The 24,353-nt window shown below is 43.4% G+C and overlaps 1 protein-coding gene across 1 annotated transcript in view; it reads left to right on the forward strand.

Moving 5' to 3' along the window:
* The first annotated feature begins 9,242 nt into the window (after window positions 1-9,242).
* Window positions 9,243-24,353, forward strand: part of LOC147709567 (fucolectin-6-like) — a 475,797-nt gene continuing 460,686 nt past the window's right edge. The window contains exon 1 of the mRNA XM_086928089.1: window positions 9,243-9,538. Within this exon, the coding sequence (XP_086784215.1) occupies window positions 9,249-9,538 (290 nt within the window). The 5' untranslated portion in view covers window positions 9,243-9,248. The remainder of the gene's footprint in view (window positions 9,539-24,353) is intronic.

Raw genomic sequence — 24,353 nt, forward strand, 5'->3', positions numbered from 1 at the left:
CGTCAGGTCACTAACAAACACGCCCAGTCTGTTTTTTGTGGTGTTGTGTCCCTCACCTTCCACCCTCACATCTCCTACATCCGTTCCCTTTTCCTTTTTTTCCTACCTCCCGTCCCCCTCACAAAGCCGGTGGTGGTGGCACCCAGTACTTTACGGCATAGCGGTCTCAGAGCTAATCCCGGTATTATTCTCTCCTTTCCTTCGGTATGTCGGGAGAACAACGCAGAAGAGTCCGGAGGGACCACAGCCGCCCGAAGCCTGCCAGACAAGGGAGAAGATGGATCCCAATTCTTTCTGTTTTGTTTTACTTTGTTCCACAACACTGGATGTATGGGACTAGCCAAAGGGGATTTGCGTAAGAACTTGAGAGATAATAAAAGACAACACGGTATACCCAAAAGCAGTGTACGGTCTGTGCTCCCTTTCACCCGCCGCACCTCTGAGTCGCCAACAGATGCAAAGACACAAACTATCCCTAAACAGCATCAGATCTTAATAACAACCTCAAACAACCTCTTTCAGAGGAAATAGGGCAGCTCAGAATTACTGCTGAGTCCGTACTGTACACTTCGCAGCTTGCATATCCACTTTGCCTCTTTCTGGTGAAGAGTAAGTTCCCTATTTCCCCCTCTCTCTTTAATATCCACACGTTCAATGGCATGGAACCAGATATTGCTATCATCTGGGTGTTTCTCCTTAATATGCATGGCTATGGCGTATCTTTCATCTGAATTTCTTATTGCACGTACATGTTCCTGAATTTGCGTCTTGAGACAGGGAATACTGCTGCCCACATAGATTTTTCCGCATGTACATCTGATCACATAGATCGTATATGTGGTGTTACAATTCATAAATGAAACAATTGTATGCATCTTACTGGTGTTATATTTGAATTCAGAGATTTTGTTCCTACCAAGGTGACATAGAACAATTACCACAGACAAAGAAGCACAGTGGATTCACTGAATGCCAAGTAGGCCCTCGTAGAGCTTCGTTTGATGTTTTGACATAGCTAGGACAGAGGTTCTTTTTGATGGTATTACCTCTACGGTACACCACCTTTGGTCCAATGGAAATAATACCAGATAAGTTTGCATCATTACTCAAAACATGCCAGTTTTTTCTTAGCACATTGTATATCTGGTTGTTATGTTGATTATATTGCGTAATGAACAACAAATCAGTCGTGTCTCACTTGTCATTTTTCTTTTAAGTTTTGTTTGACAAGATTTTCCTTTTGTACTGCTGTTTAGCTCTAGCCTCCGCTTTGTCAAGACAGATTTGATTGTATCCTCGATCCTTAAAGTTACTTTTTATGCCCTGAATGTTCTGATGGAAGGCCTCATCTTCGCTACAATTTCTTTGGGCCCGAACCATCTCCCCATAAGGTACAGCATTTGAGGGTGAAAGCTCGCAGCATGCAATACACTATTGCATGCTGTCGGTTTTTTAAAAATTCAGTGTCGAATGCACATTTAACTAAGAAGTAATAACACAGTTGAAATATTCTCCCTTGAATAATGTTTAATATATCATAAGATGTTCAATGGAATAATGAATGATATTTCAATGAAAAGTATCAACTTTGAAGACTAATTAGAGGTCTTTGTGTAACTTATGAATTTTTGATTCGTCCAAGTATGTGACCCGTATAGAATGAGCAGTGATCATGACACATCTAAAAATTATTATCTTGTTTAGTGAGAATAATTATAATTATTGTGATGATATAATGATTTGCTGTAATTGTGGAATTTTCCTTTTCTTTTTTATTTTGGTCTCCCAAAATGAACAAGGTCCAAGTGATATCTATAATGTAGTAATTCCTATAGGACAATTCTCTAAAATCATAGAGTTCACCTTACCCCACCAGATTAGGATTACATTTGTGTTGAGTGTAATAATTTTGTAAAAAATCTTTCTTTCAATATACATAAGTGTCTTTGGATTAAATTCAGGACCATGGTCTCTTGAAGTATTGTTTTGTTTAAAAATGTATATATGTAAATATAAGAGTGTAATTTTAAGTTTTGGGGTTTTAAATACGAACATTTTATATTTGTTTTTGTAGCCCTGAAGAAGTCTTTTAAAAAGACGAAACGCGTTGGCTACTGCAGGAATAAGGAAATAAAGATTGAAGAAACACAGACTAGTGTGATTCATCATTGAAGTAATGGACTCATTTGCTCTGTGTGTGCGGGATACTAATATTTATAAGAGTGTCATTCGTGGAAGGGTTTCCACGATTTAGAGAACCAAAAGGATCTGTTTCTCTGTTGGCCAACGCACCACTTGTTAATACAATTCCCAGAATTTTTGGAATAAGTGCGGTATTGCTTCTTAGATCCTTGTTTGTGAATCAATATGAATGTGCTGTAGTCATTGTCTATATGATTACTACAGTGATTGGCGTATTGTCCATGTTTGCAGCGACATTCAGAGACTTTGTGCATGCTGTGCCTGTAGGGAAATAAGCTTAGTCGGTTGAATGCGAACGTGCGTTAGTTAGGGATGTAGTAGTGTGGTCTAGTCCTAGCCAGAGGCTACAACTACAGGGGTTCCTAACCCACGGGACCCGCGGAGGATAGTGCTGGCACCCTGTGGAGCCTGTAGGCTATGTTTACTGTTGCACAGTGTCGTGTGTGGGGGCCACTAGGAGGAAGTGCCAAGTGATCCACAGTCAACTGTGCGTGGCGATCACGGCTATCAGGAAACTAATCATGCAATCATGTGATATTGTGCTCATAAGATAGATTTCAGATGTGAATTAAGTTAAAAAGTTAAAAACATGCACAGATTTTGTTTGGTCATACTTACAATATTTAGGGATAATTGGCAGATTATCGAGGCTTGGGAGGTAGGATACTCTTCCAAGGTTCCAATCTGCAAGTCAAAAGTGCCGTTGTGAGCACGATAGTCTATGCAGGCTCGAAAGGATGGCAACATTGTAGCACACATTGTCTTACTTGGTCTTGGAGAGTCATCCGCTGCAAAGCTTATTTGGTCCTCCGTAGTCTCGGCTGGTGCTGGGTACCGTGAGGGAAGCTGCTTTTGTAGAAGGAGGGCAAGACCCGGTACATACAGGAATGCATGTCCGGGGTCGGCAGTGACTCAGCAATCTCTTTGGCGCGCATGCACATGCATGCGTGGTCATTGTAAAGGTGATAGGCTGGATGTCCGACTATGGGCGTCCAGTTTGGTGTCCATCTTGGATTGGGGTTATTCAAGAATTTGAGTGTTTATCCTCTCGAAATAGTTGTTGTTGAGAAAACGTGTGTTTTTATCTCTTGGGGTGTGGATTAGTCACGGACTTAAAGCGTTTAATTGATGAATGTATATTTTAGAGTCTGCATGCTCTCGAATGTGTGGTGATGATAAAACTCATGTTTTCTTCATGGTGTTGAGTTATTCATGGAATTCTTTCTTGGATGAGTTATGTGGAACGTCATCTGTTCATCTCAAAGTAGTTCACTTGCGGGTTATTGCGGATATAGCGATGGGGGAATGTCAACTCTAGGCTGTCTATGGGCACAGCAGGTAAATGGTGCGTCGCGCATGGTGGCATGAGTACTTGCGTCCCTGTTCCTTGTGTTTACGTTGGTGGGCTTCTGGCCACTGACAGGTGAACATGTTTGTAATCTAAAGAGGTGTCTGATGAAGGTGGTAGTTACTGTCTATTGAGGCTATTCCAATGAATATTATCTTTGAGGCCTGTCTTATGGCTGGATAGGCGATAGATCCATCTCTGTTCTTTCTGTAGTAATTGGTGTTGTATATTTGGCATGTTTCGATTCAGAGCCTCTATGATGACCCAGAGCATGTCGTTTGTCGTATGTCCTGCCTCAAGAAAATTACTGGTTATTTTTGTGGTGTTTTTCTTGGATCTTATGGTGCTCCGATGTTCGCAAATTCTTGTCTTTACCTTTCTGTTCGTCATCCAAATGTAGGTGGGATTGCAAGGGCACACGATACGGTATATAACATGTGAGGTGTGTTGCAATTAGTGTGTTGTCGCAGTTCCCAAGTCTTGCCTGGTTCTAGGTGGAGTTTCTTGGTGGTTTCAGTCAGGTGGCATACACTGCAATTGCCACACGCAAAATGGCCAGTGATTTTGGGGAGCCCCCAAGCATTTAAGAAAGTGTTCCCTGGATTTTGCTGTTTGACCGGTCTTGTTGATACAAGGGCATCTTTTATAGATTTTGCTTTTTTGAGAGATAGGAAGGGAGGGTCCCAATTGAGTTTCCCTGTCTTAAGGATTTTCCAATTTTTTTTATGATGTTGGAGACTTTGTTGGACACTGTGTTGAAGGTTGTGACACATGTCAGCGGTATTGGTGTGGCTTCACGTGGATGTTTCTCAATTAGACCCTCAAGGTTTTGATTTCGGGCTCGTTTTCAGGTTTTTTCAGTGATGTGTTTACGGTACCCTTGGTCTAGAAGTTTTTACTCAAGTCCTTTGCTTGGTCCATGAAGTCTGCCACACTGCTGCAGTTTCTTTGCAGCCATAGGTACTGGCCGTTGTGGAGATGCTCCAGCAGGGACCTCGATTGAAGCTGGAAAAGTTTAGGAGTGAGTTTTGGGCAGTAGGTTTGAAGTGTGTTTTGCTTTTAAGGTGACCGTCATCAGCTTTGATGTCCAGATCTAGGAATGTGGTTTTGTGAAGATCAAAGTTGTATGTAAATTTGAGGATCTGGTCTCAGGTATTGAGCCATCGGCAGAATGTATTGAGTGACTCTGTGTCTCCTTCCCATATGAGTAAGATATTGTCTATGTATCATTTACAGAATTTTAATTCAGGGATTCCGTGACACATTGTTGGGAAATATGTACTTCAATCAATCAATCAAAGACATTTATAAAGCGCACTACTTACCCGGAGGATCTCAAGGCGCTTGGGGGTTGGGGGGTGCTGCTACTGCTCGAACAGCCAGGTCTTGAGCTTCTTCCTGAAGGAGAGGTGGTCTTGGGTCAGGCGCAGGTCGGTCGGGAGGGAGTTCCAGGTCTTGGCGGCCAGGTAGGAGAAGGACCTTCCTCCTGTTGTCGTTCTTCGGATGCGGGGGACGGTGGCGAGGGCGTGACTGGTTGATCGGAGATGGCGTTTGGGTGCGTAGAAGCTGAGGCGGTTGTTGAGGTAGCTCGGGCCTTGATCGTGTAGGGCTTTGTGTGCGTGGGTGAGGAGACGGAAGGTGATTCTCTTGTTGACGGGGAGCCAATGCAGGTCTCTCAGATGTCCGGAGATGTGGCTGTGTCGTGGGATGTCGAGGATGAGTCTGGCTGAGGTGTTCTGGATCCGCTGGAGTCTCTTCTGGAGCTTGGCGGTGGTTCCGGCGTAGAGGGCATTGCCGTAGTCCAGTCGGCTCGTGACGAGGGCCTGGGTGACCGTCTTCCTGGTCTCGGTGGGGATCCACCGGAAGATCTTCCGTAGCATGCGCAGGATGTTGAAGCACAACGAGGAGACGGCGTTGACTTGTCTGGTCATGGAGAGGGAGGAGTCCAGGATGAAGCCCAGGTTGCGTGCGTGGTCTGTCGGTTTGGGTGCGGTGCCCAGGGCGGGGGGCCACCAGGAGTCGTCCCAGGCGGAGGGCGAGGAGCCCAGGATGAGGACTTCCGTCTTGTCTGAGTTCAGTTTCAGGCTGCTGGTCGTCATCCACTCGGCTACGTCTTTCATCCCTTTGTGAAGGTTGGCTCTGGCGGGGTCGTTGGTCAGGGAGAGGATCAGCTAGGTGTCGTCAGCGTAGGACTTGGTCTCAAAGTCGTGTACAGAGAGGCCCGCCACACTGGGGGCGAAATCGCTGCCCATGGATGTGTTGTATTTCTGAAGATAGAGATGGCCTTCAAATTCGAAAAAGTTTTCTTGGAGCGCAAGTTTGGCGCATTCACAGATTAATCTTTTGGGGGTCTGGTATTGCCAATCTGTTTTATCCAGGGCCGTCTCTAAGACTCCTAGGGTGTCGTCTTGCGGGAGACTGGTGTAGAGACTCTACGTCGGGACTCACTAAGAATGAGGTCACTGGGTTGTAGGCCAAGTTGTTAAGCTCGCATTCAACTGCCTATGCTTACTTCCCTACAGGCGCAGCATGCAGAGTCTCTGCATGTCACTGCCAGCATGGACAACACGCCATTCACTGTAGTAATCATGTAGACAATGACTACAGCAGATTCATATTGCCATTAAGATTGCATTTTATGTTGCAATATATTATATGTCTTGTCATGTCTTCTTCTTTCCCCAACAGGTATTTTTTCAAGTGTCAGTGAGTACGCAGACACTTACACAACACACTTTAGCGCGTGTGTAGGTACTACACAGGTTTCATGTGGCATCCTTCACCTTTGCCACTCACTAACCACTCACCTGGTCCTGAAGAAAGCCCTTTCACTTTTTTAACGGGCTGAAACATGTACACACCACACATAGTCAACTAACGGTAATAACTCCTAAATAGTTGCACTACACATATTGCTTTTAGCCATATCCTGAGCCGCCAACTTTAAAATTTTAGGCAAGAATTCTCTGAGATATTTTTAACTTTAGTAATTCACCTTTTGCATCACATATGCACAACACCAGCTTCGCTGTAATCAGGTGTCGTATCACATCCGGGGGCACTCGGCCGCCCGGCTGGGACCCCAATGATGATGAATGACACCAAACAGGTTGGTGTGTGAGGGGGCTTTTGAGAACACCTAATGGGTCCATGTTCATACTACATACAGTAATTATATTACATACACATAGTGGGTCCGTCCATATTGTTTAAGTTTAATATCCATTTTGGGAAACGGGACGTACCCCTACCCCTATCCCTTGCTCTCCCCCTGATTTTTTCTAGGGTTTTTTTGCAGAGCGACTCTGACAGCAATAAACCAACAACAGCATGTTTCTGTGGTGACATCTCACAAATCCCAGCACAATTCCTCAGCTAACTAGCCGTGAATTAGAAAACAATTGCACAGGCCATGTCAATGAACACAAATGAAGGAAATAAAAATGTAAATAAGAAAAAATCATTAAGTTAAAAGAAAACAAATCTTGCAAACAATAAAAATAAAACCAGTATCTCTGTGGCACTTGTTACATTCAATTCACACTAAAGCAGACTCCTGTCCAGTGGCAATACACTTTTGGCTAGTGAATTTACTCTAAAGGGCAAGTGTCCCCAACAATTAGGCACACAAACCCCTGAACAGGAAAACTTGTTAATTCAAATAAAGGCCCTATCTGTATGTATGTGGTGTCTTAAAAGTCACAGTATCTTTTTGTTGATAAGTTCAACAATAGTGTCTTGAGATTTTGAATTTCTGCGAATTCGATAATCGAACCAACACATTAATTAACCAAAACGTCTCTAACGCAAATCAAAAATAGGAATAGTACATCAAAATCTCAGTAATCAAACCTAAAATTGAACCCAGAATCAACATTGCATAATCAAATACCTCACTCACAGCATAAAAATCGATCACTTAGCACAGACCACCATATTCAGTACCACACCTCAATCCCTAATATATTACCAGAATCATGTGACTCTATACATACTTACAATCCGACTTGTTCAGGAGCAGCAACACAAACCAAGAACACAGCAAAATCCACTAGGAAAATCCACTATGACTAGGGATAGGGCAAAAAGAGAAATTTCTAAAGCAGAAAGGACGTGTTCTTAACTCGCAACACTCCTCTGCTACCACAAATTTGTAGGTGCAGGGTACCCTGCAATGTTGACAGCCCAAAATTGTACCTTCACAGAACAGCAACAATTCGATGAATTGGAAACACTGTTAAACCTCAATTTCAAGAGTTAATGTGTCCCAGAGGTAAGGATCCTCCCAACAGAGCACAAATATCTGAATTACAGTCAATACATGAAAACACCCTGCTCAAAAACGTCTAGTTCTAGATCAGCTGAATAGTTGAGATGAATAATTACAAAAATTCTAAAATGCAGAACAGAATAATCGCCATGAAGGCTCTCAGAAAATATGGCATTACAGAGAAGTGTGCAATCAAAAATATTCAAAGCTCCAAGTGGGCAGCAACATCAGGGGGGAAACAGACAGTATCCCTAGTAGCATTAAGGAAAGCTCTCTCAGCCCCCCAAAACCTAGTTTTTTTATATATTATCTTCAAATTGGAAATCAGTAAAACTGCTGAATCATCATGGTATGATCAAATGTGTTGCTTTCTCTGCAAATCAGAGCACAACTTTACTAAGTGTCATATTGTCATAGCACCTAAGCGCTATCCCGCTACATGAATATTGATCTTAAAAACTCTATACTAATGCCATCCGGAGATGGTGAGACAAACTAGATCCGTGAACAGCAAGTTATTATGAATGAATAGTATACAATGAGCTAATGGAACAACTTTGAAGTAAAGTTACGGTTTGGAGACTAGGGCCAGGAGAGTTCATTGAGATCAGGAAGAAAAATACCCATGGAAATAAACAAAACATGATTCTGCATGACTGTGTACTGCAGAAATGACAGATAGTGAAATGTGCAGGGAAAAGGCATCCATTTTGCACAATATGACTGCTAGGCCCAAATTGAGGCCTATATAACAAAGGTCTAGAAAACACTCTTCTATATGTCATGGGAAATTAGTTTTAAAGACAATAGTACAATATTTGTGCGTACTTATGTCATTGAGTGTAAAACCACATTCCATATGCTGTTAATGCTGCACAAAAATATTAATGCATGACATTTCTAACAATAGATAGGAGATAATTACTCATAGACTAAAAGATGTATACTTAAATCCATTGTATAGAGGTTGTGGGAAATGTATCACGAGTTCAGGGTAATTTTAAATATCCTGGGATTTCGAATGTGTTGGCAAAATGAAGCAGTCCCACAGCATGGCCAGTTTGGATGGAGTTCAATGCACTGTTACTTGAGACCACTGGAGCTGGTGCAGGTATCTGTGGCAAGTGTTGTGTGCAAAGCCTTTAAAGTGTTTCAAGTCTTTCAAGTAAATATTTCCTTGTGAATGGTCACGTTGGTCAATTATGCATGTCTTGCATGCCTTTCATTGTTTGCAGTATTTATGATGCAAAAACCTCTAGCATAGGGGCACTGATTTCTATACACCCTTGTGTATCGGGTAGATGTATCAATGAACAACTATGCTATTAGATAAACATGTTTTAGCGCTGGGTATTATACTAGTGACGTAACCCCTTCAGGCCTCTTCTAACCTAAAGGGCTTGTCTACTTTCAGGTGAGAATGTGGCCATGCGTGGTCGAGCCACCCAGTCAAGTCTTCTTGGTGGAGCATGGTCTAACCAAGGTCATCTGGGGCAAGCAATCAACGCAATAGATGGAAATCAGAATACAGATTATCAGCTCGGATCCTGCACCCATACAGGATTTGACTTTCGCCCCTGGTGGAGGGTGGATTTATTGAGAAAATATAAAGTGTCTTCCATTACTGTCACCACCAGAGATGGGGCACCGGAAAGGCTGAAAGGAGCAGAAGTTCTCATTGGGAATTCATTGTCGAACAATGGAAATAACAATGATAGGTAAAGTTAAAAGTTTGTTCACTTTAAGTTGCCATGTACACATAACAGCTGCTTGTTAGTTAGATCGGTGTCCTGATATTTGTATTCCAATGTTTGCAGCTTCAATCCTACCTTGGATGAGAGTAATTCTTGCAGTTTCTAACTTGAAATTGAGTATTTACTATCCCAGATATATAATTTAAATGAATATTATGTAAAAAAAAAAAGCAGATCTCATATATTAGGCACATTTAATTTTCAGGCCATCTGTACTGGTTTATGAGCTGTAACCTTACTTTTCTAGAGTTCAGCTAATTAGTTCCTTTATTACATTTTTTTTGTTCCATTGAGATCTAGGCTTTCTCACTAGATAGGAAGTGGGCTGCTTTATGCCACTCCACTCACGGAGTGTAATGTTGCCCTTTGGGGATCAGCCCACCTCATAGAGATTGTGAGGGGGGTAACCCCAGGAGACCCCGCAAGGTCACCACGGTAGGCTGGTCCAGCATAGGCTCGGCTAGCACATAGGGGAAGTCAATAAAGAGCCCAGGTACCTGGGTGTGGACCAGTGTGAGTCTGGCCACCAAAGACAACACTATGGCGTTGATTCCGATTCGGTAAAATGCGCTCCGAATCGTCGTACGGAGCAATTTTCCCCGTACGAATCGTACCCGTACACGTCCCCGTACATACGACGAAGTACGATTCGTACCAGGAGCCAAAGACCGTACGAATCGTACAGGACTCCGTACGACTAAAATATACGTACGAGTCTCACTCGGAACCCGCTGTACGTGACATCGCTACGGTTCGCGGCTGGTTTTTACGACCCAGCAAGTACGAATCGTGTCGGGTACGCACCGTACGACCCTTTTTTTTACGGGAGCTGGAAACAGCCGTAAACGCATAGTTCGCGCCGAAACAAGTACGTAACGCCCCCCCCCCCCCCGGGACCCCCTATGATCGCCGGGGTACGTGACGTACCCCTGCGATCATGAAGGGTACGCGCCGTACACCCAGCGTACATGGGGTACGCACCGTACCCCATGTACGGTGGGTGTACGGTGCGCACCCAATGTATGCTGGGTGTACGGCGCGTACACGGCGCGTGTACGGCGCATACCCCCCATGATAGCAGGGGTACGTCACATACCCCAGCGATCATGGGGGGTACACGCCGTACAGTGTGTATGTGATTGAGCGCTGTACGAATGGCGTCCTGATCACCCGGTCCGGATCGTACTCGCCGGGTCGTACGGTGTGTTTACGGGTCGTACGGAAATGGCTACGAATACGATTCGTACGGGGGATTTTTTTTACCGGATCGGAATCGGCGCCTATGTGTCTGTGTCCGCCATTAGTAGGTACCGACCACAGGACACTACACGGAGTATATCTTTAGCACTTACGACTGGTGCACTTCTAGATCCGATGCAATTCAGGGAACTGGGGCATATTTTGACAGTTCAATTTCCGTCCAAACAAACATATAAGATTTAGTCACCACTAAGTGATGCTGTGGCACCTTTACTTGTGCTAAGAGTAAACCTGACTGAATCTGGCCCCCTTTAAACCTATTGATCGGATCAGATCATATTTTATTGTTCCAGTTACTTAAAACATTTAACAATATATGACACATTTATAAAAAAAGAAAAAATAATTAAATACAGACAATCCGCCCAAATTGAAAAATATATACAAAAAAGCATAAAAATGAATTCCTTTTGTTTTAATTGTACCCATATTTAAGTCATCAAAGAATTACATGCCCACCTCCTAATTGCTAAAGTTACAAAATGTTCCTGCCTGTCCCACTTGTTTTGGTGAAGTGACTCGCATATTTTTTTCTTATCCCTTTCGTATTAAAAGTCTGTTTCAGTAGGTTGTATGACGTAACCACGCATACTATTACCACGCCTGCCTTTACATTTATTTATTTATTTATAGGCTTGTAGCGCGCCGGCATCACACCCGAAGGTGTATCTCCGCGCGGAGCTGTGAGGTAAACAGGTCGAGCAAAGCACCTCCTAGAATAGTACTGTCTTTAGGTGTTTCCTGAAAGCTGAGTGACTCGAGCATTCTCTAAGGGAGAGGGGGAGGTTGTTCCAAAGACGTGGGCCCATGATGGAGAGGGCACGGCCTCCCTGTCTGGTCTTGTAATGTCTGGGAACCTGAAGTAACAGTTGGTTACTGGACCTAAGATTGCGGGAAGGACGATGGTACACAAATTTATCTGCCAAGTAGTGGGGTCCCAGATTGTGTAGACTCTTGTGTATCACACAGCAGATCTTAACCTCTTCGCCGCTAATGACAAGGGTAACTCGTCATGGACTTTCCATTGATTTCAATGGAAATTAATGCAGAGGAGTAATTGTACCTTAGCAGCCAAGTGGTTAAATTCCACCCGTTTCCGGATGGGAAGCCAGTGAAGGGCCTTAAGGAGGGGGAGGGACGGCGTTCTAGGGGGGGGTGTTAGTTACCAGCCGTGCCGCGGTGTTCTGCACCACCTGCAGTTTATTGAGCACTCCTTCATTGGCTGCTAAGAATAGGCCATTGCAATAGTCCAGGCGACTCAGAACGAGGGCCTGGACCAGGGTCTTCCGTGTATTATCTGGTAGAAGGGGGAACACTTTCCGAAGGAGGCTGATAATGTGGAAGCAGGACCCTGCCGTAGTGCTGGCATGATGGAAAAGGGTAAGGTCATGATCTATACGAACCCCCAGGTTTTTTACTACCTGTTTCGGGAGCGGGGCCTGACCCAGGCTGGAGGGCCACCAGTCGGGGGTCCACAGGATTCTTGCCTCTCCGAATAGCATGACCTCAGACTTTCCCACATTGCACTGGAGAAAGTTCTTGGCCATCCAGCTGGCGATTGCAGTCATGCCGTTGGAGAACGATTGTCTTATCTCCGGGGTAAAGGTCTTAAAAGTGAACAGCAGCTGCGTATCGTCAGCGTAGGAGATAGGTGTAAACCCGAAGGACCTCGTCATGTTGGCCAAAGAGGAGACATATACGTTAAACAACGTAGGGCTAAGACAGGAGCCCTGCGGGACTCCTCTGATGATACTGGCAGAAGTGGAGCTAAAAGAGCCCATATTCACCTTCTGAGTACACTCTGAGAGAAAGCTGGTGAACCACGCCAAGGCAGAACTGTCAATGCCTATCTCCTTTAATCTGGTGAGGAGAATGGCGTGGGATATGGTGTCGAATGCTGCGGATAAGTCCAACAGCACCAACACCACTGACAGCCCTCTGTCCAGGGACAGGCGTATGGCATCCGTGACGGAGAGAAGGGCAGTCTCGGTACTGTGCCTAGGCCTGAACCCGGACTGAGAATGGTCTAGACTGCCGGTCTGCTCAATGAAGCTGGAGAGGTGGTGATTAACGTGCTTCTCCGTTAATTTGCCGATGAACGGCAGAAGGGAGATTGGCCTCAGGTTGGTCATGTCCGACCAGGGGATGGTGGTGTTTTTCCTGATAGGCTTGACCATGGCCTCCTTCCACTCCCGGGGGACCAATCCCTCCGACAGGGAGCGGTTGATCACCGTCAGAATGGAGGGGCTGAGGACACTCCCAATAAGGTGCATGACACGGGCAGGTACAGGATCCACTAGGCTACCTGATTTAATAGTCCCAATCAGGGAGTTGACTTGGTCCAAGGTTATCTCGGGGATGAAAGATAGCGTAGCTGGAGCAGCGCAGGCTTTTCCAGATTGGAGACTGGAAGAGGAGTCGTATTCATCCGCGGATAGGCTTGATTGGGAAATATTCCGATAAATGGCATCAATTTTATCGGAAAAAAACCCAGCAGTGTCATCGGACAGTTTTTGGGTCAGCACTTCTGGGCTGTCGCAAGCGACGGGCTTGGTGAATGTGCAGAGAACCTGGTACAGCAGTTTGGAGTCGTTGCCAGCCTCAGAGAGTTGGAAGATAATATGGGACTTACGGGCAGCTCTGATGTTTTTATGATAGAGTCTCATTGCTGAGCTATACCTGTCTCTATCGACAGTGCTGCGCGAGAGTCTCCAGGATTTCTCCAACTTCCTACAGGCCTTTTTCTCCGCACGCAGTATGTCCGAGTACCATGGTTCCTGCTTGCGGCCCGAACGCCGATTGCAGCGTCTTAAAGGGGCAATAAGGTTGACCGCAGTACTCAAGGCATCGTTGAATTTGGACAGGGCTGAACTGGCTGACATTTCTGCCCGTACAACACGTGCGTCATTACCACGCTTGCATTTTGCACAATAATTTTTACAGCGTACATACCTATACCACGCATGCCTTTACCACGATAATATCATCATACAGGCATGCTTGGTAAGGGCCTGTAGGTTCTCAATTGACATGCATGGTAAAGGCATTACCTTTGTAATGGCATGAGTGCTGTTGCAACACACTAGCATGAACGTACCAGATTTTTTGTTGTTTCTCCCCACGTGATCCGTTCACAGTTCTAAATAGACACTGTGAACGGACTTACATTTTCTGACATGATATAGAAAGCAGAACCAGGGAAAACCTTCTCCTGCTGCTGCCCCCTGCCCATTCTTGAACCTTAAGCCTGCCAGTCTACCCAGATGGCTCCTGAGAATCAGAGGTGAGTTGAACGCTGCGTTATGTGCCTGTACCTGGCCCTGACCCCTAAAACCACCCCATTCCTCAGTCCCCTAGCCCTCTACCCTGAACCCTAAGTCTGTCTCTTTTCTTGGCCCCAAGTCCTAAAACTTCCACCCCAGCCGCAGACCCCTTGCTCAGCCCTGGACCCTAAGTCTATCCGTTTTCGTGGCCCTGATTCCTAAAGCCACCACTCCCAAAGCAGTCCCCTGCCCGGCCCTGAGTTCCTAAGCCATGACAATTACCATTCATTACAACGAACATGCCTTTACCACGGCATATTTGTGGTAAAAGCTTTGTAGTTATGGACATGCATGGTAAAGGAATGTTTGTTGTAAAGTATGCCCGGTAATGGTCATGCGTGGTTAAGACCGCGTAATAATGGTTGTTTCACATTTCAGTAGATTCTTATGAATGTCCAATAACTCAGGACTTAAACAGATAATGTGTTCCAGTGTTTGCCTGCCAGCTGCAAAGACGGTTAAAACTTCAAAGTGGCTTAGGTCATTTTGTGCAATTTAGGATCGGCGGATAGTAGGCATATCACGAGCGATTCGCCCCACAAATCTTTTCCCCCCTTTCTCACCAGAAAAGACACCATACCAGTGGTTGGTCTTCACTGCATAGTCTTTATTAATTCTCATAAAACCATCTTCATTTGTTGATGCACTGTCAACATTCAACCAACTTTTAATACCAAAACAACACAAATTGATAAACATTGTGTTAATTTTCAAAGTGCGGCACTTCCCTCAGGAGTGTCGTCTCCTCAGCGCACTCCAAATACAATTTCACGTAGGTGGAATAATAAATGTCTTAAGTGGTATTTGTTGTAATTTCGATTTATTTTCCTGAGTTCATTTTATTCCTTCATAAAATGTTTCAAAAACGTACGTTTTGCCCAATGCATTTCGGGCGTTAGCCCTTCGTCAAGGGGACTTAAGGTCCTGCAAAATAATACAAAAGCATGTGGTTCCCAGTTTTCAATGTAAACATACAACGTAATTTATCATGTCATACAGTAATGCAAATTTGTTTGGTATAACAACAGGTGCATTCAGGGAGTGATTCTAGAAAGACAGAGGGTTTTTTCGCGTACGAAAGATCTAAAAATATCAAAGAACTATTGAAACCGAGAACAACAACACCCCCTAAAGAATTTAAAGGCACATTGCCGTGCCACAACTGCGGAAATTGTAATGCTATCATCAAAGGGAACAAAATAAATCATCCAACAAGAGGAACCAAAATCAAACTCAGAGTAAATGGGACATGTGACAGTTCTAACCTCATTTACAGGTTAAAATGTCCATGTGGCTTGTCCTACGTGGGTCAAACATCCAGAAAAATTAAAACAAGACTCACAGAGCACAAAAGCAACATACGCACTAAAACCAGTAAATCAACAGTGTCCGTATATTTTAACGAATTGAACCACAATCCAAGCCAATTGAAATTTTGCATCCTAGAGACAATCCCAGCATTACCAGGCAGAGACAATACCCAATACCTGCTCAGACGTGAATTACATTGGATAGATCGTTTGTGTATGGTCCAAACCAAGGGTCTCAATGAACGTTTAGAATTTAGTTGTTACCTGTAAGGAAATCATGCATGTATATTCACATTTTTTGTGCCATAATCATGACCATCTAATTCATTTACCCTTTAAGTAGTCCATTAACTTCGCTTTATTTTGAAAATGACTGAACTCTTCCAAACATTCACATTAGTGTCACTTTTTTAATTAACTTTGCCAAGGCTTGGCTATGATATTGCCCGAATTTCCATACACATCATTTTCACATGAAGTCTCATTTTTATTTTTATTTTTCATCTACGCTCTGTTCGAATCACATGCGGAATTTCATTTTCAGTTTTTGTTGCCGCCCGTTGCTTAGCGACATCCTATCTCCCTCGACACCAAGAGATACAGAACCCGCAAATCGGGTGTCACGTTATTTACAACAGCACACACGTGATTATGCACCAATCCGGAACAGATATACACAGGCCCTGCGGGAATCACTTTCACCGACCGCGAGACTCGGATATCAATTCCTTACCGACCTCAAGAGAGTTTTTGAAATTGAAGTGATCGTTTACACGATTTATGGTAAGCTCTAACAGACCGTCTGACGGTACTAGAAGAGTTAGATTACACAGAACGTAAAACTTGTTAGACTATCACCTTTTAACAACGTTATATTTATATTTTTGTCTTCGTACAGTTTCACCCTAAAATATGGAGTCCATGACTTTCAGGTTAGAAACCAACATCATTTACCACGTTTCTCTCGCATGTTGCTCTTTTTTAAAGAAGCGGTAATTCACCCAAATGCACGGCACATCGATTCACTTTAGTTACGTATTCACAGAAACTCACACATTTTTGTACCTCGAACCATAATTCATGAACCCGCGTTATTCACGAGTCATTTTCATTAAACCCTCTGTCTTTCTAAAATCACGCCCTGAATGCACTGGTTGTTATCCGAAACAAATTTGCATTACTGTATGACATGATAAATTATGTCGTATGTTTACATTGAAAACTGGGAACCACATGCTTTTGTATTATTTTGCAGGACCTTAAGTCCCCTGATGAAGGGCTAACGCCCGAAATGCATTGGACAAAACATACGTTTTTGAAACATTTTATGCAGGAATAAAATGAACTCAGGAAAATAAATCTAAATTACAACAAATACCACTTAAGACATTTATTATTCCACCTACGTGAAATTGTATTTGGAGTGCGCCGAGGAGACGACACTCCTGAGGGAAGTGCCGCACTTTGACCGTTACTAAGCTCAGAGCACAGAGAGCTTTACCCCGACTGCAACACCCACCTGAATGAATTGTGTTTAACCCAATTACACACAGTGTGCGATTGCGACCATCACAACCAAAACATTGTGTTAAGCAATACTCATTTGAACCTCAGGTTACAATTGTATTTACAATTCCGGATCTCCAGAGCCCCACGGGATACGGATTGTACCAGCAGACCACAACCCACCTCCATTGCTTCCAATTGAAGCAACTACCCGTCGTCTACCCCCTAGACGCGGACTCGGCCACCAGGGCACTGCTTTGCGCCTTTTACTGCGCCTCAGCTCTCACAAAGTTGCTTTCTCCAATCACCGGCATCTCGGGTAGGGCTGGAGAGTGCAGGACCACCAGCAGGATGGCCCCCTCTCTAAAATTAAGGAGCAACCCAGCATGTCTGTGACTGTCGACAAAAGTACAGCTACGCTAATATTGAATTTGTCAGCCATTCCACACATTGCCTGTGTGTTATGCCACAAAACTCCGCCACATGTTATTGGGACGAGCCTTTCAAATGCCTTACCCACTCCATAATAATTGTGCTGTGCACCCCCAGTCCTTATTCAAGACTTTGCCACCTGTTATTGGGACGTCCATGTTAATTGTTCTGCGCCCCTCAGTCCTCACCCAGGACTTTGCCACCTGTTATTGGGACGACCCTTTGAAATGCTTTACCCACTCCATGTTAATTGTGCTGCGCACCCTCAGTCCTCACCGAGGGCTTCACCACCTGTAAATGGGACAAGCCTTTCAAATGCCTTACCCACTCCATGTAAATTGTGCTCTGCACCCTCAGTCTTCACCCAGGACTGCTGACGCTTAATGGAAAAGAGCAGGCCAGCATATATGTAACTGGTCATTTAAGTACAGCTATCATAATATTGATTTTGTTAGCAACTCCACTCATGGCCTGTGGATTATGTCATCCATAAATCCCTACTTATTAGTATGCTTCTGATATTCATACATACCTGGATTTCCTGATGAATCCCTCCCTGGCGCGACATGTTTCCCTACTGTTTGACCATTGGCCAAGTCCCCCCCATCCTAATTGAGCCAAAATAGCTGACATCCATAACCTCAGACATCTCTTCCAGATATGAGCACTTCCCTCCCTAAGAGAGATGTTAGCAAGCTTTATAGTTGTACAACTATTCTTACATAACCAGGGCGATAATTTTTGTTTCCTTCCAATCTGGTTTTAGGCAATGCCACTGCATTGAAAAGGCTCCTGCGCAATTGTGGATGGTTCTACTCCTTCCCGGCTCAGTTAATTAATGCCTGCTCGAGCTTTAAACCTCGCTGTTGATGCAAAAATCCTCTGTGCTACTTACATTTGACTTCCTCTAATTCACATCCTGAAGGAATGAATGAACATCAATGGTGCCCTTCTAAACTGCCCCCATTCCTATGTGTCTAACATATTACAAATAGTTAGAATAGGACGCTATCTGTCTATCAAGACTGTCCTAAAACCAGGGTTCCTACCGACACTCATGTTCCTGTTCCCAGTCTTGTTTAATGTATCATTGAAACCACTTTGGAGCAACTTCTGAGTAGCTTAAGAATTCTTTATTACCGAGATGGAGACGATTATCCAGTCTTACCTTAAGTTTCCTTTCATACTGAAATCCTCTCCAACACCCTTAGCAAGATTTGAAAGCGACTCGCTGCCTGCTACCATTGACTAAACCTACCAAAGCAAAATCCACCCTGGGCCATCAGCACCTGCCTCCAACTTAGACTGCTATGGTAACTTAGGCAGTTCCTTTTGAGCAGGACCTTAAACTGTAGTCCAGTTGCTGGTACTCTCCAGACCGGACTAAGGAGCTACCTTATATCTGATGCCCCCCAAACATACTTGCCTCACCAGAGTGCAGTGACCAGTTCAACGCCCTACCCTGGCTTCCCACTGAAGCCAAAGGCCAATTCAAGTGTGCAGACATTACTCATAACACCCCCATGATGCTATGCCCTCCTACTTGGTCGAAAACTGAAAACATCTGGCATTAAATAGTGATCAGGAAATGCCAAAATAATCCTGCTGAATCCTTCCGACCGTAAAACTTTATACGACAAGCATACTGGCGCAGTGCCCAAGGGATCTGAAACACCATTCCCATAGCAATTCACACCCCGAGTCTTGCTGCTTTCCACCTGGTAATGGGTTCTAAAGTCTCACGCCCCTGACCTGTGTAGCTGCGAGCCCACATCCACCAGGCTGTTCATTGTTCCAGCTGCCTCTTTGTGGCAGTCAATGTGAAGCTATAGCGATGAATCCGTAGTGCTGTGCTGCCTTAAGGCCCCTTCTCTGTGGAACACTCTGCCCCATAAAATGGGAACATTGCTGGAGCCCCTCGTCCTCTCACTGTACATTGAACAACGCTCCGCCTAAGCGGAGGCGCTATCCTGCCATACGCAAGCATCTTTCATTTTACATGAAACATGGACATAATCCCATGAGTGGAAGCAAGTGGCCATGATTGTTATGTGTCTCACAGGGAGTCAGCCCAATAAATTACTGTCAAACCTGTCAAACCAGTTTCGGCTCCATTTTTCGCGTGCACTACACCCTGCCATGCAGCTCATTAAAACCCCTTTATGTAGCACCCTGAAAACCTCCCTCACTCGGTCAAACATCTACCTCATATTTGTTGTCTGTATAACTGTTTGATATATATGTCTTTCTTCCACGCCTCATATGTTATTCGTGCCGATGCCCGTATAACTGTCTGATATATATTGTCTTTCGCATACGCCTATATGTTAAGCGCTCTGATACCCACGGGTCTTGTTCGCGCTATACAAAACTTTCTAATAAATAAATAAATAAATAAATTGTTTGAAAAATAAGAAGACTCTGCCATAACTGCCCCCTCTCCCGGTCTGTGTTGACAAACGTCACGCCGGCCTGTCAGCAAGAACTAAAATCACTCCGACCCACTTAGACAATGCGAGTTCAAATAGCCCTAACTTACGAAGCGGTTATCTCCACTAGCTAGCTGTATACATTTAATAACTCCGGGCCCCATGGAAACTCCTGCTGTAACATTGAAGGATCCACAGGAAAACGTAGAGTAGTTGAAGTTAGGTTTATTCCATATGATTGTAAACTTCACCCGATGGGCGATGCTTCCATCCAGAGGTAAATCTCAACGGTGACTGACCACACGTTGAAGGCAACCACCGAGCGGACACATCGCGGGTGGATGCATAATCAAATGATAACACATTGCATGCGACCACATCGCGTGTGGACGCATAATCAGAACATAACATATTGAATGCGTGCACATAGCGCGACACACCGTGCGATGAGCACGAGTAAGTAGGCAACCACTACACCACCTTCCCCCTTACAACAATAAATAGAAAAACAAAAGAAATATAAATATAAATACAAATGATTTACATCAGAAAGGACCATCAAACCTCAATATCTGACAAAACCATCGAACTTCCTAGGTGCTCTGATGGCTCTGCCATGAGAAGAAATAACCTGTGAAGAGGAAGCATTGGAAGATTGAACACAAACATCAGAAGGTTGAATATGTGTATTAACAGTTTTGTTCACATTAACAGGAGTATGTAACAAATGGCTCCAATCAAGATCTTCAACAGGTTCATTTCTCTTGTCTCTAATGATGTTCGCTTGATGATGAGAAACTTTAACAAGATGACGTTTGTTCCACCAACCCTTACCATTGATGAAAGCAGCACCCTTACTAACTTTAAGAACCCTTAAAGGTTGAAAGAACTTAGACTCCCCTTTTTTAACCTTGACAGGCTTTTTGATCAAAACCCAGTCATCCAAGGAAATATCAACAGGAACAGCATTACACTTTGAATCAAAACACTTTCTCATATGAATTTGTTTGGCATCCACTCTTTTGCGAATAGCGCCCAGATCAATGTCCTTGTCCCCGGATAAATCCCGAAGCCAGGAAGGAAACAAATTAGAATGAGAACGTCTGTTCCTCAACAAAGTAAAAGGAGAGACTCCTCTAGTACAGTGTGGAGAAGTGTTGTAATGCCATACCTTTTCTCTAATGAAATTAATCACATTCATTCCACAAGACAACGCCGTCTGAATGCCCTCCTTAATCACTTTATTCCCTCTTTCTACTAAACCATTAGAAGATGGGGAATATAAAGCAACCTTAAGTTGTGTAATGTCTAAATCACTAAGAAACTTCCACATCTTATCAGAAACAAAATGAGTGCCATTGTTGCTAACAAGCACCTTAGGAGCACCTTCTACATCAAAAATTATTTTCAAAAATGAAATAGTAGAGTCGGAATCGGGTGTTTTAACAAATTCATGATACATCCACTTAGAATAATAATCAACCAATAAAATAACATATTTGTACTCCTGGTCTAAAACAGAATAAGGACCTGAAAAATCAATACTGACTTTTTCCCACGCTACATGTGTAAATTCAGTTGGAGATAAAGGGACTTTCATTGAAAGCCAATGTTTATCAGAGACAAGGCATTCTGGACAAGAATCAATTAATTTCCTGACCTGTACATCCAAAGAGGGCCACCAGTAGTGTTCCTTAATCCTCATAATGGTTTTGGTAATCCCTAAATGACCTTTGTGGGCTTCACCTATGATCAGAGAGGGTAACTTGAATGGAGGAATAAATTTGTAACATCTGCGAACAATATTATTCTCAACCGAAAGCTCAACAGAAACCTGCGAAAACCAACGTAATTCACCCTCCAAACACCTAGGCTCCGGCCTTCTAAGTGTTGAATAGTGGATAACCTTTTGAAGCACTGGATCACCCTCACATGCAGACTTCCAATCATTCTCAGATAGAGCAGGGGTTAACTCACTAACAGCATCCACCATGGTGACACATTCGATATCCTCAGCAGAGATATCCTCATCCTCAACCTTCACCATGGAAAGTCTTGAAAGACAGTAGGCCCTAAAATATTTACCACCACTAATGTGTTTGACATCAAAATGAAATTCCTGCAACTTAGAAACCAACCTCATCAATCTAGCCGACATACATGAAGAATTGACCTTATTAAAAATATAGATAAGGGGCTTATGGTCGGTAACTAACTCAAATTTCCGATCCCAAATATACATTCTAAATTTCTGAACTGCCCATACACAAGCCAACGCCTCCCTTTCAATGGTGCTATATCTAGTCTCGAACGTCTTTAGTGAACGCGAAGCAAAAGCCACTGTCTGTTCGTTGCCTTCTACTTTCTGAGTTAATACTGCACCCAAGCCAGTAAGACTTGCATCAACTGTAATGACAGAAAGACAATCATCCTTGAAAGCGTGAAGAGATTTAGCGGATACGATCAATTTTTTAACTTCACTAAAAACTTTATCTAATTCAGGGGACCAAGCAAAGCTGCAACCTTTCCTCAATAAGCCGTGAAGGGGTTCAACTAATTGAGAATAAGCAGGAACGAATCTAGCATAGTACCTTGCCAGACCGAGAAAAGATCTGATAGAATCCTTATCAGATGGAGGTTTGGCATCTTCTATGGCTCTAATCACCGAGAACTTTGGTTTAATACCCTCATGGGATACGGTATGGCCCAAATAATCTAGCTCTTTAACAGCAAATTTACACTTGTCCACGCGTACAGTCATCTTTTTAGACATTAAAATGGTGAGAACACGTCTGAAAATAGTATTATGCTCTTCTTAAGACTTAGCATAAATCAAAATGTCATCCAGGTAAGCCTGAACTCCGATCACCTCACTACAAAGGGAATCCATAAGCTTCTGGAAGACACTTCCAGCCGAAGCTAAACCAAAAGGAAGGCGTAAACATGTAAACGCTCCGAACGGGGTGATAAAAGTAGTCAACTCCTGAGATTCTTTTGATAACGCGACCTAATGATTAGCCAATTTTAAGTCGATCAATGAGAACCACCTAGCCCCACCAAGATTAGCAAGTAGTTCATGGATCTTTGGTAGAGGGTGGCAATCGACAATAATATTTTTGTTTAAACCCCGTAAATCCGCACAGAGCCTAATTTCGCCGGTCTTTTTGCGAGCGACCACGATTGGAGCCACCCACTGTGAAGAATCAACTGGCTGAATGATTCCTTGCTCACACAAATCTTTTAAAGAACTTTCCAATTCTGCATGAACACTCAAAGGGACAGATCAAACCTTATGAGCTACAGGTTGAGCTCCAGTAACCAATTTTATCCTATGCTCAAAACACTCTACACTGCCTACATTGTCACTGAACACAGGTTTAAACTCCTCCATAATCTGTTTTGAATCAAAAGTTTGACCATCAGACATGCACTTTACACTTGACACAGGAAGATCCCCAACCTTAACTGGATTGTCATCCCCGGGAACCAAATATAAACCCATACGGGCAAGATCCTTCCAGCCAACTATATTTTTGCCTTTCTCAGCAACATAAATTTTGGTAACAGTTTCTCTACCCAAACATTGTACTAAACCCTTAAAATACCCAATCATGTTGATGTCCTTTTTCCCAAAGGCTTTCGGGTTTACATCTGAATGCAACAATTCTACTTTTCTTTTCCATAAATCATAGAAGGTAGAATCTCTCAAAATAGTGAAAGGAGAACCAGAGTCCGCCATTACCTGTAAAGGAATGCCATCAATTATAGCAGAGCATAAAGGACCTTTTATGTCACTAACTTGACCATCATAATCTAATGTGACAACAATATTACTAAAAGAGTTTGTACAATAATCAATATCATCAGATTCAACATAGTTAACTGTAGGTGTTTTCTTCAAATTTCTACAAACACCTTGAAAATGGCCCATCTTTTTGCAAATGACACAACGCCTGTTAATAGCAGGACACCCCTGAAAGTTCCCAAAGTGGTTCTTTGATGCACATCTGTAACAAAAATTAGATTGTTTCTTCCGAACAAATTTCACATTTTTGTTTTTAACATTCACAGAACACACAGAACTGTCTTGACATGAGTCAGTAATGTTAACTGAATTGACTTCACCTTTTGAAGCATCAGCCATCAATTTAATCGTAAGTGCAGAACGCTCAATGCTTAATGAAAGATCGATTACTTCATTCAGGGATGGATTTTTGCAACCAAGGATCCTCTCTTTAATCTTCCGTGAAGAACAGTTGAAAACAAACTGGTCCCTGATATAGTTATCGCAAAGAGGACCAAACTCACATGTGGTTGCCAAAACTCTAAGGGCAGAAATGTATTCTTCGAACTTTTCACCTTCTCGGTGTTTCATAGCATACAAATTATGTCTTTCTAACATAATATTCGGCTCTTCAGCAAATTGTTTTTTTAAACGAACCACTGCCTCAAGATATACGCTCCAATGACGGTCACCACTTTGAGTAGGCGGAGGAATTGGGGGAATACTTTTAAAAAT

This window comes from Lissotriton vulgaris, chromosome 6 (assembly GCF_964263255.1).
Source record: "Lissotriton vulgaris chromosome 6, aLisVul1.2, whole genome shotgun sequence".
Classification (NCBI taxonomy): domain Eukaryota; kingdom Metazoa; phylum Chordata; class Amphibia; order Caudata; family Salamandridae; genus Lissotriton; species Lissotriton vulgaris.